Genomic DNA, 21,138 nt, shown 5'->3' on the forward strand with positions numbered 1-21,138 from the left:
GAGGATTTTTTGAGTGCTGTGTCTCCTCATTAGAAAGTCTCTGCTACAACTTAATTTCTAAGTTTCTTTGAATAATTGCACAGAATCAGAGAAATAAAACAATGATCAAAGTATATAATTTATTATGCACAATGAGGGCTACAGTCCAAAGAAAGCATACTGCACAACACAGCAACAAAAATCTTGATTTAAAAGTGATGATCCTGTGCACAGGTACACAGAAATCCTGAAAGATTATGTTATACACCATTATTGTCTTGTCCCATAAAAAGTTATCATTTGTTCTGTACAAATCCTTTTAGGAATTGCAAGGACATCTAAATATCTACCACAAACCAGTACTACATTATGAAGTTTCTAAATAAAATAGTTTTTTTTTTGCATTGATTCATGGGAGCATGAACATGGGGGCTCATGAACAGCCCCCCAGAGTAGGTCTATAGAGTGTATATATATAGCATATATATATATATATATATATCTTTATCTTTATTTATCTGAGTAGGTGGTTATTATTATGAAATAGCCCACGTGGATTCATGTTGTAAGCAAACAAAAAGTGTAAATAAAGCTACATTTTCAATATTTAAATTCTTCAAGGTACAGACCTTTTGCTCAGTCTCTCAACCAACCTTATATAGTCAGCTGGAATGGATTTCTATACTATACTCTCATTCCGGCGTAATAATCTGCTGCAGCTCAAACTTGTTGCTGGAAGTTACAGCCTACGGAGACTATTTTCAGGTGATGGGTGATATAATTGTGCTGCTGCGCCCATGGTACGCTTGCAACGTTCCTTGATGATTACGCTGGAGTATAGTTCCATGTCAAATCAGCCTAGAAAATCGCCACGTTTCATTTTCCTTTAGTCTTATTACACTTTCTAACTTGAGACAAGTTTTAAATAGGAAAATTACCGGAAGTCTTGGTCATTTTTAAGTGTGATGCTAGCGGGCGAGATGCTAATGGTCTAATCCGATTCAATGATCTGTGCTAGGCTGGAGCTAAAAGTTAGCCTGGCTAGTGCCACCACTTCTCAATGAGATGTGGTCTGGGAACCTTCATTTTCTCGTATTTGAAAAAAATGCCCAGATCCGTTTATTGGGTGCCACGGATGTCTATCAAATGCGTCTGTGCATAGCTCATCATCGTCTTGCTTTCCCCCCTGTTCTGTGATTGGTTCCCTATCTCAGGCGAAAATTTGCTCCATGGTCTCCAGGCTGCCTTAGCAGCGTGAATCAAATCGCGCGCAAGGCAGCATGGGAACACCCAGGCTAGCTAAAAGTGGTATCGCCAGACTCAGAGAACGGCTGGATGAACTGGAGAAAGGTAAAAATCAATTGTTTAACTCGAGGGGAGGTGGAAAATGAGCGTAATATCCCAAATGGTAGAATATCCCTTTAAATACATGGTTCTCAGAACAAATGCTGAATGTCATATTTCATTTCAATGGAAGATATTTTCATTCTGAATGGAAGAAAAAAATCATTGTAAACTTATGGAAAAGAATGATGAAAACAACAGCCATCAATATAAATTGCAATATAAAATGAGCTAAAATTGTGAGTTTTAACTGCTCTGCCCTTGGCAATGACTCATTTAGCACCTGTCTGCAGATATCCTTAGGGTGGCCCCTAGCCACTGGTCATGATGAATCACCTTTGCCTTCACCTTTGATATTCTATTACTGCAGCAACATCTACACTCCTTCTCTGGGCTGTTAAGGGAAGGGGATTTGCCTTATCCCTGGGCTCATCAGACATGCCAATTGACCTGCCTTTTTGTTAACACAGGGCAAACACAGAGGGCCACCGTTCTCCACATCATTGACCTGTAAAACGCAAACATGGAAACACAAGCACATCATTTACCATCATGCATGTACAGTTGCCCAAGACAATATGTTTGAGTTAATATGATCAAACAGTATTTGATATGTCACACTTATAGAATAACACACTGTTACATAAACAGACATGTTGTCATGCCAAGATTGTCACACAAATAGCTATCAATTTCATGGACAGACAAAAATGCTCACATATGTGATGGGGAGTCTGTGCATGCGGGTATTTAGATGTAAATGGCTGGAGCATATAGAGCAGTTGCGCACAAGATTCTCTGCTGGAACTGTAGTCAACTCTGACCTCAGGAAGTACTCCTGCAAAGATAAGATATGCATTATGTGACAATGTGCTGAAAATAGTATTTTTGGATAAAAAAAACAACTTTGGAGGTATAGATTTAAAGGTAGTAGGTTGTCTGTGTCACATTAGAAATACAATAACACTAGTGCTTCAACTTTATACCATAACACAAATAGTCTCTTTGAGTCATATTGACAACTTTAGTCTTGGCAGGATAATTAGTGAAGTAGATATATATCAGTGTGTACTGGTCCATGGATATTTCTATCTATTAAAAGTAAATTAACTTAAATAGCTAAACAGATAAATGTCACAGAGATGGAAAGAGGAAGAGCACTAACTCCTGCACGGGCAAGGATATTGGTGATGGTCCTGGTTATGAACACAGTCCTCTTTGCACGGGTTACTGCCACATAGATGAGATTCCACTCATCTTCTTCAATGATGCTTTGATTTCCTAAAGAAAACATACATCCTCAAGACATGCTTGAAAGCAGAATACTTTAAATATGCATTCTTATTTATTTATATGAACAATATGTATATATCCCTGCTTTCTCTATGAATGCACAAATATGCACGCAATGGACACTTGCAAATACACACACCACAAGCTAACTGATACAATGACAGACTAACCTCCTTGTTCCTGAGCTGGCAAGGCCTGGAGCGCTCTGAAGTCATCCGTGATGAAAACGGTGTCAAATTCCAGGCCTTTGGCCTTGTGTACTGAGCTCAGAATAAAATCTGAGAGCAGTAGCAGAATTAGAGAAAGAAAATGTGCAAGGAGAATATACACCACCAACACACCCCACTCACTCCCTCCAGGCTCACCTGCATCGCATTGTTGTCTGCATTGTTGACTTCTAATCTGCTCCACTAGCTCTAGAATGCACTTTCCATACTTATTCACCACGGTAATCTTCCACATCAGCTCCTTGTCATCCTTTTCAGCATACTGGCACAGACCTGCATACCCCTTCAGCCCGTCCATTGCACCCTCACTGAATAGCCGGATGAAATCGGATTCTATTGGTAAATCTAAGGGCGGTGAAAGTGAGGATATAGAATGATATGTGAGAATATAGAATGAAACGTGGCAGCGTGAAGGGTTGTATTTACAATGGCATTAAACACAATTCAGCCAATCATAATCAAGAATCAGAACTATCCATTTTAGAGAAGTAAAACTTACTCAGACCATGTTCTCTTTGCTTCAGGGCCCAAATGTCACGAATTGTACTCAGGCCAAATGCTTTGATACCCTAAAACAGAGGACAGCACAGCTTATTCCTGATGAGAGTTTTGAAGGTTATACCTATTCCATGGAGAGTATAAAGGTATTTCAAAAAAGAACAATACATTAGATAGTATGGATACATTAAGTTGCTTGTTGCCATTGAAATCAGTAAACAACTGCATGGCCTCCTATTATTAAAGCTGAAGTCGGAAAGATTGTTTTGATCATATTCACTGAAACCGACATATGCTCTGCCTCTGACAGAACAACATAAATCAGCCGGTTTCATAAAAAACCTGTGCTTCTACCTCCACCTAGAGCCTGTTATGTGTTTTGCAAAAATCCACAGCTCCCGGTTCTTCTGGTCCAATCAGCGCAAGACTGTGTGAGGTCTGACTATCAATCACATTTCGTGCACACGCCACAGATCCCCCTCCCCCCTCGCGCATGATCGTACAAACTCCATGGGAGGGTGCTCGGTGGTAGTGGTGGAGGAGCGTGAGAGTTGTAAACATTAAAAATGTTGGCTAAGTCCCCTCAATCTGCCAGACTTGCCGACTTCAGCTTTATGATTCAAATCTCTGCATGTCCAAATGATGAGGTAAAAGTGTTCTAAAACCTTGCAATTGCGATTTGACATGATGAATACTTTGCAACAACTTGCAACAGCTGGCAACGACATGCAACATTTAATTCATACAGCTGCAACTTCTCTCTGCAACGGTTTTGTCTCATCACAAATCTTTGGTGTGAATTGACCTTAAATGCCACTTATGTCCTTGTGGCTGCTCTCCTACATACCATTCCACATAGCCTACCCTTGTGTTCATAACCTACATAGTGGGCTGTATTTTGGGTCACCAGCGCATGGCGTAATACTCGTTATTCACCCGCGGAAAGTTGAATTCGGTATTTTGCACGTTTATTTTTTAAGCATTGCGCCCAGGGGTGTGGCAATTAACAACCTAGGGAGGGGACTCGCGCATTGTCTAAAAATCGCTATCATACACCACCTAAACCTGGTCAGAAGTCAATGGCGAGTTGTTCATATGCTATTTTAAGAGCGCATGTCAACAGTCATATTGGCAGGTGCACGCACCATCCTTCTATCATTCATGAACGCACACCAGCGCACGTCCATGCAAAGCATTAAATTGCACGATTACAATGGGAAACATAATTAGAATAAAGATATTACGAAATACTGTACATCTCATGATGAGTAGTTATTCACCATCATTTGCAAATTTGTAATGACGGTTAAAAGTGATTAGGGGAGAGGCGAGAGACACGTATGGAGCACAGCTGAAGACGCACTGTCACGAGATATAAGCAACTCCTCTGCAGGATAAATGTTGTTTTATTCAGTCATTTGAGCAACATTAGGGTAAGTGTTGCTTTTTCCAGCCTATGTTTTCGTAACCCATTGTCCCGTAACCCATTGTCAGTCAATAGTGAAAGTAACTGCATAACTGTCTTGTCGTTGACTGACTCCTTGGTGAAGTTAGTTTCACTTTGCCAATGAGTTCAAATAATAGACGAGTGCAAATGCGTGAAGGCTATGCTAGGTTTTAGTAAAGCATGGTTTAAGAATGACTATTCCATATGGTCTCGCAAGCAGCCTCCTTCAAATGCGCCGTTGAATGCCAAAATACCGATGCATTTATTTGACATATCGCGCGTTGCGCCGTTAAAGGGAATGACAGATGTCATTCTCATTGGTTTAAAATGATGTTACGCCCCAAACACACCCATATGACTGATTAAAAGACCTAGGAACTCCTTGTTACGCCATGCGCTCCACTTTTGAGAACGAAACCCCTCCCAATGTGAACTGGACATCCTACTAAATTTGAATAGACTTTTGACGAGTGACGATGCACTTTAGAATGTCATGATAGGGCCCAGTGTCTCTTCAATGATTTCTTATGATCAGTTGATTGAGCTGGTTGACTCACGCCTATGATGTAGATTCGGCTGGTAGGGTTGAGGCCTGTAAGCCTCACTGCCTCATGGAAAATGGAGGCGTTTGTGCGGCTGAGGATAGCCAGCCTTCCATCAGCTCCACCCACACCCGTCTGATACCGCTGCCGCATCTCAACATCCTGTCCTCTCACAGAGTCTGTCACACACACACACACACACACACACACACACACATATAAATCTACTGTCATATAAACCATGGCAGAAAATAATGTCTGTCTCCAATGTTAGAAATGCCGCACCTCTTTGGTTTCCTCCAACCATTGTCTTCTTCACATCTTTGCCGACTTCAAGTATGGTTACACCAACATAGGCGATCTCAGGACCAAATCTGAAACTCTGAGAAAGCAATCTCATCTCATCATCTACGTAAGGTTAATAGTAAGTGGACGTCAGTATGTATTACTGGAAGTCTTCATGTAAAACAGTATACCGGTATGAGTCTGGTACCTGTGTCAGGTAGTAGATGTGTGTGTGTTGGATTGTGTTCAGGTTGTTGATTGCTCCTCTGAAGCTGTAAATATGTTGGTGAGGGTCTCCCACCAAGATCTTTGCACATGGTTGAGACAGCAAGATGTGCAGCATTACTAGTGGGGTGGAGAGGGGGAAATAATATAGTTTTAGACTATTTTACAAAGAGGTGACTTTAGTTACTTTTACACTATTGTGTTTTAGTGGGGCTTTATAATGAAAATGATCTTTGATCATACAAGCATTTTCATCTTAATTTCAGAAATAATCTGTGACCATTCTACAAAATGCATTTCAAATGGCAACAGACAGTGTAATCTTTGTCTGCCACATCCCATATTATTCATATATCTTCATCTTCAAAAAACAATCAGGCGAGAGCAAAAGCTTTCAGAACTGAAAAATGTAATCCATAACATACATTCCTCATAAAAAAAATCCTCATTAAAAGCATAATTTCCAAGATGGCATTACTTTTCCAAAGTCTTCATGTATCTATACTGTGGTTGTTTGTGGTTGTATTAACTTAAATGTAATAATTTTGTTGCGAATTTGATGTTGTCAATGTCATAAATTTAAACTACTTGTAAATTTGTCCTAAATTTTAACTACTCCCACTTAAAGGTACCATAATTGTGTCATTCCATACTTGGATCAAAATTGTTCTTTGAGATAAGGGAGTTATCAATGTGGCAAGCTTACTTAATGTTGAAATATGGCAGATATTTATACACTATTAACCACAGACAGTTGCTCATCATATGTCCCAGTGAATTTGACTGGTACCTGGGGTACAATCCTGGGCGTCATCAATGAAGATGACATCGTAGTGTTCGTCGTGTTTTATCTGGGAACCTTCCAGCTGCCACAGTTTAAGGTATCCTACAGAGGAGCAGAGGGCAAATTTAGTTAACAGTGCAAAACTTTGGATATTGCTTACATTAACAATGATGAAATCACTGTGTGTTTACCATCATGATACATGTGATAAGCAGCCTCAGGTGTGTTTTCAACCTCCTTCATTCTATCCCATATACAACACGCGTTCTCCAGTATCTGACCAAAAGAATTTGAGCAAGAGAGTTTGGGCTGGGGTAACTACAGCAACAATGCCTCAGCATGCAGGCTATATATATATAGGTAGATATATAGGTAGGAAATGTCCAGGATAAATGTGACAAGTACTTGACTCAGCCAAGAAAGCCCTTCTGTACCTCTCTCTCTTTATGAGGCTTGTCATCACTGGTGCATCCAGGCACATGTTGGTTGTCCATGTGAGGATCTGTGGAGGCCCAGAAGTTGTTTATTGTCTGGGTGACCAGCCTGGCCCTCACAATGCTGCGTTCACCTTTAGGCAACACCCAGAAGACAGCCAATATGTTCAGGGAGGGAATCAGCTTATCACGGTACCTGGGCAGACCATAGCAGATCACCATGAGCGCTGAAAATGTTTTTGCCTGTTTTTACTTCAGTGGAATGATAACATAATATAACACTAGCAAATTTCAAATTGTGTGATAAGTTCATTTCACATTTTTCATTTCATTTACTTCCAATTGAAGCCTTATACTGGGTGTGTACTGTATACAATGTTTTTCAGTGGGTTTCTAGTAAAACACTAACCTCTGTCCTACAGCAGCATGGGCAAGGGAGTGGATGGTTTTGCATGAAACGTTGTCAGGAAAGATGCTCTGTGCCTGCATCTGTGCAGATTTATTGAAGACGACATAAAGGAACCGAAGCGAGGGCCTCTGCTCGGCGTAACGGACCAGAGTGGTCGTCTTCCCTGTACCTGAAATACCCCAACAGTTTCACACAATGGCTGGCTCCAGTAAAAAGAAATGAATACATTTATGAAATTCTGGAATAAGGCCCTCACCAGCAAAGGCCATGATTTTGACCACATGGTCTTCCTCTGTGTTGTGATTCAAAATCTGCTGCTGTTCTGGGGTCATCTGGTTCTCGCTGTGTGGAGACAAATACACATTAATCATTCATTAATAAGAATTCAGTTTGTGTATGTGTGTGTGCCAGAAGCCGAGAGAGAGAGAGTTCTGACCTGTCCTGATCTGCCTCTGATCTGTTGGAGGGAAGGATGTTCTCCATAATGTGCAACACGTAGTAAATATTATAGTGCAACCTAGACACAGACACATGGAGACGAGAGTAATATAGAAAAGGTGTGGCAAGATCAGTTTAAGTTCTCATAGGCATTAGTAATAATGTGCATGTGTAAGGCAAAATCTGAGAATGATTACATCCAGCTAAATAGACAATGCCATTATGTGCCCAGGTGTCCAAAAAGGCAAGTCACTTTGACACAAATTGACTGCCTGATCTTTTCCTCCAAAACTCTTAGGGCCCTATCATGACAGTCAAAAGCCCATCGTCACTCGTCAAAAGCTTATTCAAATTTAGTAAGATGTCCAGACCACATTGGGAGGGTTTTCGTTATCAAACGTCGAGCGCATGGCGCAACAAGGTGTTCCTAGATTTTTTAATCAGTCATGGGTGTGTTTGGGGCGTATAACATCATTTAAAACAAAGAGAATGACATCTGTCATTCCGTTTAACAGCGCAAAGCACGATGTCAAATAAATGCATCGGTATTTTGACATTCAACGGCGCATTTGAAGGAGGCTGCTTGCGAGACCGTATGGAATAGTCATTCCACTAAACCATGCTTTACTAAAACCTAGCATAGCCTTCACGCATTTGCACTCCTCTATTATTTGAACTCATTGGCAAAGTGAAACTAACTTCACCATGGTGTCAGTCAACGACAAGACAGTTATATGCAGTTACTTTCACTATTGACTGACAATGGGTTACCATCGAAAACATAGGCTGGAAAAAGCAACACTTAACCTAATATTGCTCAAATGTCTGAATAAAAAACATTTATCCTGCAGAAGAATTGCTTATATGACGTGACAGTGCGTCTTCAGCTGTGCTCCATACGTGTCTCTCGCCTCTCCCCTAATCACTTTTAACCGTCATTACCAATTTGCAAATGATGGTGAATAACTACTCATCACGAGATGTGTAGTGGCGGCAGCCGTGGCCTACTCGTTAGATGGTAGGCTTACAGCGAATTTTCAAACCTGTACCAAAACACATTTTTATTCAAACATCAAGTCTGCCTCAAAATACAACAGAGAAATCATGAACTCAAAATGTCATTGTGGGAAAAAAACAACAAAAAAACAATGACTGCGTAACAGTGCAAATCAGACCTTTCAGAATAAGGATAATAGCCTAACGTTAATAACAAGCCTTGCCAAAATTATGGGTCATTAAGTAAGAATACAAAATAATTGTTAGATTAAGTAGATTATGTTAAAACGACATGGACATTAGGCCGAACTGCCGACGTATTTTTTTTGCACACACGCTGGCTCTGCCTGCTGCGCTGCCTGCACATTCAATGTCCTCAGCTTCGCGAAATCAGTGCATATTCGCGCTGGGCTGCATCCAGACACTTAGCTGCCGTCGGGGGCTGTATGCAGTCGACTCAACCTCTCTACGGACAGTTTTTGATGTTTATCAGAAAATAACTACTCAGTATTCTGATTGAGTATAATTTTCGGGACAATTAGGGCAGGATTCGGGATTCGGGACAACTGCTTGGATATCGGGACTGTCCCGAATTTTTCGGGACTTCTGGTCACCCTAGTTCGAACCCCGATCAGTAGGCACGGTTGAAGTGCCCTTGAGCAAGGCACCTAACCCCTCACTACTCCCCGAGCGCCGCTGTTGTTGCAGGCAGCTCACTGCGCCGTGATTACTACTGTGTGTTCACTGTGTGGTGAGTGTTTCACTAATTCACGGATTGGGATAAATGCAGAGACCAAATTTCCCCTCACGGGATCAAAAGAGTATATATACTTATACTTATATAGATGTATTTCGTAATATCTTTATTCTAATTATTGTAATCGTGCAATTTGTAATGTTTTGCATGGACTTGCGCTGGTGTGCGTTCATGGATGATAGAAGGACGGTGCATTGTGCACCCGCCAATGACTGTTGACAATGCGCTCTTAAAATAACATATAAACAACTCGCCATAGACTTCTGACCAGGTGTACAATAGCGATTTTTAGACAATGCGCCAGGCCACTCCCTTAGTTGTTAATTGCTACACCCCTGGGCGCAATGCTCAGTGCCGGCGCTCCGCACACGCACATCACGCACTGCGCGTAGGGCACCAAGTGCCAGGGGGGGCACCAAAAAATCTGGGTCGTGAAAAATCACCACAATAGGCTACTAGTATAAATAACAAATAAAATAGGTCTAAAACATGTTAATATGCAAAAGCAATACAAAAGTAATATAGGCCTAGACCAAATTAGTCGAGAAAAAGGTGAATCTCCTGTGCGGCCCTTTCTCCAGTCTCCCTCTGGTGCCCCCCTCCCAGTGGTCTGTTCGATTATGCTTCAATCCCTATACACCTTAGACATGGCCTCGAAAAGGCACTAAGAGTCGGGGGCGGAAAAAAGGAAAAACAAGAGACAGCGGGATGATGCTGCGCGTCACTTGCAGTTACGACAATGTTTTAAATTAAAATATTTGTTTAGTTTTGTAGCCCTTGCGTGTATGCATGTCTGCTTATGCCAGGTAATACTATTAGCCTACCGTCAATAAACTTTGTAACGTAAGCTCCTACTAGCCATGTTCAAGTTTTACGTTGCAAATTATTGATGCTGGCTAGCTAGTTATTTTACGTTGTGGATATGGATATGGATTATGGGTTATTGAATGCAATTCAACACTCTGCTGTTTTCTGTTACGTTAGCAATCGGTCCATAAGACTAGCAATCCTTCCTCAGGTTGCTAGCTACCAATGCTATTTCTGATTATGCTTAAACTGGGCTTGCTATTTCCTTTAGCCATCAGAGATATAGTCAGGTAACGTTAGCCTAGTTTGCTTTGCATTTCAGGACGCTTTTTTGGCGTTTGTTATCAATTATGATCAAAAGATCTAATTATGTAGTGAAAAAGTTGTGAGTGGGAAATGATGAGTGGGAAACGGCTCTTGGTAAAATACAGCCCTTAGTGGTAACACTAAAACAAGGGGGTATACCCTTGTTTTAGTGTTACCATTTACTTTGAGTAGGTCACCAGGTCCCATTGTCTGAAAAACACCAAAAACTAATACATTTCTATACCTACTCTCCCCTGTGGGTATGGTTTTTGGTGGTTGAAAATTTCACCCCATCCCAAAACGGACCACTTGGTCATCATGGATGCTGATCATGGATCACTCTTCTTCAAACATGCACAACTCAACCTTTATAAGGGCACACTTGGACAAAGAATTTAGCTTTCACAGGATTTTCTTTTTACGCAGGGACATGGCATGAGATTGGCCTAAAAAAAGAAGCATTAAACCCAATGATGCCATGTCAATTTCAAGTGTGGGGGTGAGAAAATAATTATTTTGTGGTGACCTTTTTCAAAGTAAATGGTAACACTAAAACAAGGGGCTACATTAACATTCTGGAGGAAAAGATCAGGCAGTGTGCCAAGACACCTGCCCCAATAGGGGGCATTGGGCCATTAAACCACACAATGATCCAAAACATACAGCCAACCAAGGCAAGAAATTATTAAAAGAGAACAATATCAACAGAGTCCTCAATCCGTCAAAAAAGCGAGCACATTTCACTCTTTTACTCTATCAAAACAACACAACTGCACGTCTATGTGACTTGAAATACACATTTATACACCTTTTGAAAAAGAGCTCTTAATATGCTAGGCTATATCATTTTCAAGATGTTTCCCATCGGTCACAATTGTGACCGAACATAAAACACTCCTTTTCACCCACTTTTTTACGAAAATTTGAAAAAATAGTTATTGATTACTTCAAAAGGTTACTCAATACACATGATTTTGATATTTTCATGTCTGGGAAAATTTTGGGATTAAATGGGTTAAGCCTGAGTGAAGCATATTTATGTGGAGAAACAGTAGCCCTACGTGGCTGATGAGCCACTGAGCCAGGCAGTCGACGGCCGTCGGATGGACAGACTTTCTGGACATTTCCCGAACGCACAGATTGCCAGTCTGTCCCTGATCCACATTAATTTATCACACCGTTTATCACTTCTAGCCGCTAATATCATTGGAAAGCTCTGGCTCCGCTCTTTCGCATGATATAGATTTATGTGTGATAAGTACTTCGTGAGAAATTCAGCAGAGACTAATGGGTGTGAATTTGGATGTGTTGTTATATTTTTTTTGGGGGGGGCTTTTGATCATCAGCCCCCCCTCAAAATAGGCCTAACAACGCCCCTGTTTCCACTGATTACTTAAAAAGGGTGAATAATTTTGGACATGCCATGTTAAGAAAAAGATGAAAACGCTTCTTTTTTTTGATTCCATGTTTCTACCAAATTGTCTTACGACCTTTAGCCATGAGGCAGTATCATTTTCAGTCAGAACAAACATGTTGGTCAAGAAAAAATCAACATTAAATCAATATATTAATAATTTTGTTCTTAACCAAAGGCCTGATCACAATGCTGCTATAGTTGCATCTCCTGTGTCCTTTGATCTTTTGACTCAGACCAGGGTCTGAGAGACTCAAGATGAGTAGTATTTCAAGTTTGTGTAATTATACTGTGTATTAATGTAAAATATTGATGTTTGGTCTCTAATTGATCCTTGTTATGTGGGTTATGTGTCTGATCATCATGGCTTCATTACAATCTTAAATACAGTATATGGCATAGTTTTATAGCCCAACTGTGTGATCTCTGTAAGGCCTTGATTAATGGGAGTATTGTTATCTTAGGGCCTCACAGGGACTGGTCACTGGCAAATGCATAGGAATGAGTTTTAGTGTATAAAACCAAACACCTGAGAGTGTTTGGGAGCTTGACAGATGTTTTCCGTCGTTGGTAACATTTTGACGGTCCTTACAAGTGGTAAAACCAATGTGATGATCCGCAAAGTGATCTTTGTTGATATCTTATAGGGCCTCATAGGGATTGGTCACTGCAACACCTGAGAGTGTTTGGGAGATTGGCTTCTCTTCTCTGCCCTGTTCATCTACTCTTTCACACTTTTGTCTCTGTCTTCCCTTCCCTTTTTCTCTCTCTTTTCTCTCATTTACCCCAGGTTTGGTTTTGTGTTTACTTGACATCTGTAACATTTAAGCTACCATTTATTGCGGTAATAAATTGTTCCTTGATCTACCATACATATAACTCTTGGTGTGGCATGCTGTTGCATTTAACTTAAGCAATAAGCCCCGAGAGGCTGTAGGTTACACTGATTCTACAACATCTAAGGGGCATTGTTAGGCACGTCGTGCTAGCGGAGTCAGTGTAACCTACGGACTCGAGTGGCTTATTGCTTTTCTAAAACCGTTACTATAAATACCTGGCAAAGTTTCATAAAGTAAAGGCACAGGTAACTAGAAATATAACAAATTATTCCTAAATAATCATTCTTCCACCAAGAAATCTATTTCCTCTATCTGAATAGTTGCCAAGCAACGTCGAGACGCAGCTACTTTAACTTTTGTATCAAGTTATGGTAGCGCAGTAATATAGAACGAAATGCGGTCAAGGTGTATGTTTATGCTGCATTTTACAACGGCATCAAACTTGATTCAGCCAATCACAATCAAGGACCGGAACTATCAATTTTAGAAATTTGGTTTATTAACGGTTTAGTGATATTGTAGGTCTGTAGCTCTAATATTATGGAGTCAGATTATGTATTTTCTAAAATATTCACAACTGTAATGCAGCTTACTGTTCCATAAAGTTCTGACACGCATCAACCTTCCCGTCAGATGTTTTTCAACGTTGGTAACATTTTGACGGTCCTTACATATGCACATCTCACCGGTTGCTGATTTTGACCCGTTTGTCTGCCATGGCGCGCAGCAGAGTGGCGGAGCACCAGAGAAACTCTGAGAGCTGCTCAGGGGTCAGAGGGCTCCGTAGTCTGACCACCAGCTGCCACAACTCTTCCACCCCGTCAGCCAGAACCAGCATCAGAGCCAGAGATGACCACGGGACCTCCTTTAATTAATAAAATATTAACAAATTCATTGATGAACCATTCAGTTAATTAACTGTTAAAGAATAGCTATGGCACAGTGCAGTGGGCACACCATCTGTTTCATGCTCTCTGGCATGCAGGCTCTGGCCTGCTCATAGAGGCGGTGACTCCTGATGCACTCCAAAATCCTGTTCTCTCGATCTCTCTCGGAACCCACAGTCATGCAGTGGAAGGTCTGAGACATGTACCTATACACAAACAGACACACAACCACACACACAATGACCAACAAGTTAGATACATACATCAGGGCTCAGCCCACTATTGTTTGTATTTATATTTTTTACTAAATAGGATGCTTCAGCATCACTAATGAATAGATTAACCAGTGGCACCTCTGTAGCAGTAACGTGAAAAATTACAGGATAGACACTTTTTCTGTGTATTGTCAGATACAGTTGACAGGATCACAGTCATACTTTGCCATATGTAATAAACAGAGGTTATTGTTGTCATCAGGGGTCATGCGGTTTTCCTGCAGAATGGAGATGACCTCTTGCTTTCCCACTTCCTCCTGCTGATGGTAGCGGATGTAGCACTTCTTCCAGCGGCAAAACTGTAATAGATCATCGATTAAATGACCAAATATGTCAATAAAAATTACAGGAGGTGTGGATGTAGTTCCTTCTGAGTGTGTGTGTGTGTGAGTGTGTGTGTATGTGTGGACAGCCCCATTTAGTGTACATAGTCTCATACCCCTTCACTTGAGATGATATTCCTCCACTGTCTGCAAACCAGGTTGGCCCGAAGGAACAGGTCAGGAGCTGGGAGCATGGCCAAGATGGCCCTCAGCATGGTTTCAGGCAGGTCCTGCACCACCTTTAGCTCCTGTTTCCTATCTCTACTCCTGCGTTTTGTGCTGTATTGGGTGCGAGGGCTTCGACCCGGCAATCTCTTCTGATTTGCAGGCATCTTTCTACGCACAGAGATAAAATGAATAACGGCCAGGTGGTTCACTGAATGTGTTATCAACATAACTGGAGATGAAAGAGAGAGAAATTTGCGTAACGACATCACTCAAAACACCTAGGCTAGTATAACCGGTATGGTGGCAACTAGATTAGATTAGATTAAATTCAAGTACAGAGACAAGGAATAGTCCAGGCAAAGTAAGGTCTGACCCAAAACTAATTGCAACAGAATTTATTTTCACATTTTTATATTTCAATTGGTGATCTAAACACCATAGTAAAAGTCCATGAAAATCCAGTTGGTGGAAATATGTTAAATGAGGGTTGTTTTATGCATTATCCTTCAGCAAATACTGACAAAACTGTAATTAGAATGTTATAGAATAAGCATTCTAAAGAATATCTGACCCCATCTAACTTAACATGGAATTTTAGAATATTGCATTGTTGAGGAACATTCTTTTATTTTCAAAGAGTTAGTACATTTCTCAGGCTTATTTCAGACTGGTTTGTTGCTAATTGGTGTCTATTTTTACATTCCTTTGAATCAATGGAAATGGTTGTTGAGTCTTTAAATAGAGCCAGTGTGTTTTTGCAAGTGTTCCACAATATTAAAGTTGTACAACACATAGTTAAGCATTATTTAGCCTAGGAAAGTGTTTTTGGTGGTCTGATTTAGAGGCCACTGAATCATATACAGTATAGGCCTATCACACAAAAGTATCAGTTCATCATTTTCCAAGACTTCTAGACTTATAGTAATTGACCTCTTGCCCGGGGGTTGACTGAGAGACTGTCTATCCAATCAGAGGGGCCTGTATGATGCCTCTTTACTTTGCACAATTAAAACAGTAATCAGACAGCACAGTATGTTTATGTAAGTGAATGAATAAAGGAAAATTATAAAGGCAAAGTTGAAGATGGACAGGATAATGTCCAAATTCGACAGAAAGGTGCAGATAACTGCAGCTAGCCTCCAAAGAGGTGACTGTTGTGATGTCTGGCAAAAGGTGCATGCTATACTAATAAATATAGTTTAAGCTTAATAATTAAAATGCATGCCTATGCATGGGTCATGGTTTTACCAAAATAATAGAACAGCCAAAACTATACATATTCTAAAAGCATATGCCCTGTACATGAAATATAGCATTAATCAACTTATGTCCCATCTTCCTTCACACCATGCATAATACATACTCCTCTATTCTGTATAGGCGAATCAAGTGAACTGCTGATACATTTTGGCCTGCACTATTAAGGGAAACAAATTAAACATCATAAACTACATATTTTCTAAAAACATATAAGCTCTAGAAGTGATGTGACACCAATTAGGACATGTCCCATCTTCCTCCATGCAATGCACAATACATTGCCATCTATTCTGTATAGGCGAATCTAGTGTAAAACGGACACATTTTGACATATACTGTCTAGGGAAAGCAAATTAAACACCCTAAACTATATATTTTCTGAAAGCATAAACCCTCCAGAGGAGATATAACACCATTTAAGATATTTCCCATCTTCCTCCATGCCATGCACATACATTGCCCTATATTCTGTATAGGTGAATCTAGTGTAAAGCGGATAGATTTTAGCCTATACTGTCTATGAAAAACAGAATAAATACCCTAAACTATATATTTTCTAAAAGCATATTACTTGTAGATGAGATATAACACCAGTTAAGACATGTCTCATCTTCCTCCATGCCATGCACAACATATTGCCCTCTATTCTGCAAAGGCGAATCTAGTGTACAGTAGACACATTTTGGCATGTACAGTCAAGGGAAAACAAATTAAACACCCTAAACTATATATTTTCTGAAAGCATATACCCTCTAGAAGAGATATTACACAATTTCAGACATTTCCCATCTTCCTCCATGCCATGCACAATACATTGCCCTGTATTCTGTAAAGCTGAATCTAGTGTAAAGTGGATACATTTTGGCCTATAATGTCCAGGGAAAACAGATTAACCACCCTAAACTATATATTTTCTAAAAGCATATGCCCTCTAGAGGAGATATAATGCCAGTTAAGTATTATCTTCCTCCATGCCTTGGACATGGTACATATTCCTATATTGCATTTACTCTGTATTAAAACACATTGATTTTAATATATCGCTGAAAAAGCTAGAGCATTCAAAAATGTTCAATGTTAACATTTAAAATCATATTATTGTTTAATTTGACCATCGTTTGTCCTCAGATTCACCCCTGTGGGCTGAATAGTAATTGATATATAGGGCTATATTTGTCTAATACACATGGTCACTAGCAAATAGCTTAGGGGTTTGTCAAGTCCACATTGGGTGTGGTTTTGTTTTCAAAAGTCCGGCAAAAAGGTGGATCTTATGTTTCTTAATTAGTCATGGGTGTGTTTTGGGCTTAACATCCTTTAAACTAATGAGAGTGACATCTGTCATTCCCTTTAACAGCAAACAGTGCAACTTCAAAAAGTGCATCGATATTTTGATAGTCAGCGGCGCATTTGAAGGAATCTGCTTGCATGCGAGACCGTATGGAACAGGTATTCCACTAAAATATGCTTTACTAAAACCAAGCAGAGTATAGCCTACACACATCTGCACTTGTGTATTATTTGAAGTCATTGTCAATGTGAAACTAACTTCTCCGTGGTATCATAGTCAACGACAAAACAGTTATACACAGTTAAATACTTTTACTATTGACTGACAATATGTTACCATTGACAAAATAGCCTGAAAAAGGCAAAACTTACAATAGTGTTTAAATAAATAAGAAACCTAAGGACATTTATCCTGCAGAGGAGTTTCTTACATCTTGTGACTTTGCAAATGATGGTGAATAATTACTCATTGTGGGACGTATTACTGATATCTTTATTATAATTATGTTCCCCATTGTAATCGTGTAATTTGTAATGTTTTACATGGATGTGCGCTGGTGCACGTTCCTGTGGACGAGAAAGGCAGGGTGTAATTGTGCACTCGCCCATCACTGTTGATAATGCACTCTTAAAGGGACACCAGGCAACGTTTAATTACTCATCTTCGTAAGTCAGTATATGATATGGAAGAATATCCCGCTTGCAAGTTCAGTGTATCGTACCCGCCGACCGAAGCAGGATCAGTTTACATCCTGCAATCACAGCACAGGGGCAGGCTAACGAAACGCGATTGTTGCAAACGTGTGTATAATGGCAGAGCCGGCGAAGAAGCAACAAAAACCCTTGACGGAAGATGCAAACAAAAAGGAAAAGAGCTTCAGACCGAGCGTGTGGGAGTTTTGTAGAGAAAAGGCATCAGGCTTGCCTGGTGTCCCTTTAAAATAACATATAAACAACTCGCCATGGATTTCTGACCAGGTATTTCTTGGTCAGTGGCGTAATGCGTTTTAGGTAGTGTAAGATAGCGATTTTTAGATAATGCGCTAGACCCCTCCTTAGGTCGTTAATTGCCACACCCCTTGGTGCGTTGCTCAATAAAAGAGACGGGCATAACAAAAAACTTAATAGAAATACGTGTACAATAGTGTACAATATTCTAAAGTAGAATAGTGTTGCATCGTGATGATTATACGCTTTGCGCCGTGCTGTTGACTGTCATGATAGGGCCCATAGCCATTGTAACCTCTTGGCAGCCATTTTGGTGGCCATCTTGAAAATGACCCCTTTCTCAAAGTCAGATTTTACTAGATTCTTAGTATGTTATTTAGCATGCCAGTACCAGAATCCATAAAAAAAACCTTTTGTATCAATTTTTTTGATGTTGAACCCTATATTGACCCGCCTAAAGTTACTCAACTTGCACTGGATCATCTTCCTGAATGTCAATATTATCATTATAAGTGTGGGCAAATTTCTAAGTCAGCACCAGTCAGAGGCTACATTCAATGTTTTGCACTTTTATGTCATCACATAACCAAAAGTATTGGTTTTACCAAAAATAGTTGTCAATATTTTAAACTACAAAAATACATACCTATAAAGTATTTTGATACAAATTATTCAACCAAGTCAAATACAAATTACGAATATACAATATATTTTGTATTTGAAATATGGAATACATGTACCATAAATACTGCTCATCCCTGTAGGCATCACTTGTTCTGAGATACCATGTTTGGTTCAGGAGATATAATGAAGAATATAGGTGTAATTCAGTTATAGTGGAACATTTAATGGTTGCCACAGCGACCATTAGGGTTTTTTGATAATTGTTTTATATCTGAAAATGTTCAGGGCTCCAAACTGTACAAGTTCACCAAGTTTCATGCTTATATGAAAGAATTTGACCTAATTTTCACATATCCCCTGTACTATAAAAGTTCAATAAAACTGCCAAAAGTGCAGCTTTTCGCCATTGACCTATGCACACATAATTCCAATTTTGACAATGTTCCACCACTTGGATTTTCATGGACTTTTGGTATGTGATTTGGGAAGGTTTCATGAACTGAATACAACAAAAATCATTTCTGTTGCAATTAGTTTTGGGTTGGGTGATTTTTTCTCATAGATTGCCTGGACTAGAAGTGCAGTTTGCGTCTAACCAGAAGTGCAAAAAGCATTTGTATGCAAATGCGATATAATAGACACAGACAGGTGGTGCAGTATTTAGTATAAGACATAGTACAGGATAGACAGTTTAAGAAGTAGTGGTGTGGTTTACAGTAATATGAATTAAATATAAATATGTGCAGTGTATTAGCAGTAGTAGTAGTAATACACACATATTTAAATACATATAGTTCATAACTGTATAGGCTGAACAGAAGAACACAATTACCTATTTATAACTTTTCTGTGTTCACATTCAACTAAGTCAGCAAGTTTTGATCTGGCTGTCATCGCGCATACATAACAACTAACTAGATGTACCGCATAGCGCATGCCCCGGGAATCGTTGACCAAAAATTCAGGAAGTTTATGACGAAGAAAAAAAACAAAAAAAAAAGCAGCGGTTGTTAAAATTTAACTTAATAATGCTCTCAGTCACAATGTAATACAGTAGAGTAGGCTATGCTTCCCTGAAATAAGATATTTTGCATTTTATTTGGCATATAGGCTAATTAAAAAGGTGTTTATTCGTCCCGGTTCTCCACTCCCCTACTTTGGAAATTACCTCGATGACAAGAAATAAAAACAAACCTTCACCATCATGCACATTTTTTTAAATAAGAAGATTACAATATATACCATAGATTAAATCGTCGTTGGCTATGCGTTTTCAAAGACTTACGGAATATTTTCTTCCTGTAGGTCTACTGCATTGATTTCATCAGACGTGGCAGATCTGTCACTGATATAGTTTCGTTTTCTGATTATGAAGTCAGATGATCATTCCAGAAACTATCAACGACCTGTGGCGTCCAGGGCGTAGCCTATTCCAGAAAGGAGGTTTAACAAACACTGAGATAAAACTTAACCTCTGGGTTGTCTGAACCTGTGGCGACTAAACCTGGGGGGTACTGTATTCCAGAAAGCAGGTTTACTGGCTTAACTGGGTATGTTAACCCAGAGTTAGCGGTAAACCTGGGATTTCAGTTCCAGAAAGCTAAAAAATGATCAGGCTATGTAAGTAACTATGGGAACATAGGCTCTGAACTTAACCTGGTAGGGGGTAGGTTTTGTTCAGGTTATGTTCAATTATGTTCGGTTATTTCAGTGCATGTTCAATCAGGCCGCTATTTTTACACTTGTCACACAATGGCGTTTCATTTTGATGAAGGTCCGATTGACAAAGAAGCACAAAATCATGTAATATTCATCCGTGCAATTCACCGTGAGAGGGCGATAAGACCACGACATCACATGATAGCCTATCCATTCTTTTCCAAACGAGTTTTTCAAGAGCGCTAGAGTTTTTCAGCTGAATCCTAAACCCTACATTACGCATGGTGGATTAGAATAGAATAAAATAAATCTTTAATGTAGGCTAGCTAGCCTACACCATAGTGGACATTTGTGTTTGGTTCACCAGACAGATGGACAAACAACATCTCAGACACATTGATATAATTAAAACAAGTAGGCTACAGTACAAAAAAGGGAAAACATAGAAAATGAATAAATAAGTTTAAAGGAACCGTATGTAAGAAATGTATTTCAATTAATCATAAAATTACCCTGATATGTCACTAGACATTAAGTAATCATGTTCATTTCAAATACTTATATCACTGACAACAGTAGTGTAATAAATCTGCTGGGTAGGAAAAGGTCCCCCTCTAGCGACCCCCTTTGTCCCTTCCCCCAGGTAGACAACTCAGAGAATGTGTAGACCCCACACCACC

The 21,138-nt window shown here is 39.8% G+C and overlaps 1 protein-coding gene across 1 annotated transcript; it reads right to left on the minus strand.

Moving 5' to 3' along the window:
• Positions 1-1,313: 1,313 nt before the first annotated feature.
• LOC121700608 (F-box DNA helicase 1-like) lies at positions 1,314-20,214 on the minus strand. The gene is made up of 20 exons (XM_042083688.1): positions 20,085-20,214; positions 14,626-14,845; positions 14,349-14,485; positions 13,982-14,117; positions 13,711-13,889; positions 7,904-7,984; positions 7,724-7,809; positions 7,468-7,636; positions 7,059-7,254; positions 6,816-6,900; positions 6,631-6,726; positions 5,824-5,960; positions 5,616-5,712; positions 5,346-5,509; positions 3,343-3,412; positions 2,982-3,188; positions 2,787-2,894; positions 2,489-2,604; positions 2,042-2,161; positions 1,314-1,831 (listed from the first exon to the last, which is right to left on the minus strand). Exons 2-20 carry the CDS (start codon positions 14,839-14,841, stop codon positions 1,721-1,723), a joined length of 2,511 nt encoding a protein of 836 aa, XP_041939622.1. The 5' UTR covers positions 14,842-14,845; positions 20,085-20,214; the 3' UTR covers positions 1,314-1,720.
• Positions 20,215-21,138: the final 924 nt, after the last annotated feature.

The sequence above is a fragment of the Alosa sapidissima genome, chromosome 24, assembly GCF_018492685.1.
Source record: "Alosa sapidissima isolate fAloSap1 chromosome 24, fAloSap1.pri, whole genome shotgun sequence".
In the NCBI taxonomy this organism is placed as follows: Eukaryota; Metazoa; Chordata; class Actinopteri; order Clupeiformes; family Clupeidae; genus Alosa; species Alosa sapidissima.

Bases quoted from the DNA above. Each gene is read 5' to 3' on its own strand.
- LOC121700608 (XM_042083688.1), bottom strand. From the start codon at position 14,841: ATGCCTGCAAATCAGAAGAGATTGCCGGGTCGAAGCCCTCGCACCCAA. The intron at 3,189-3,342 runs GTAAGTTTTACT...CACCGCCCTTAG, and splicing joins GCAAAGAGAACATGGTCTGA to ATTTACCAATAGAATCCGAT. The intron at 2,895-2,981 runs GTGAGCCTGGAG...TACTGCTCTCAG, and splicing joins CAGACAACAATGCGATGCAG to ATTTTATTCTGAGCTCAGTA.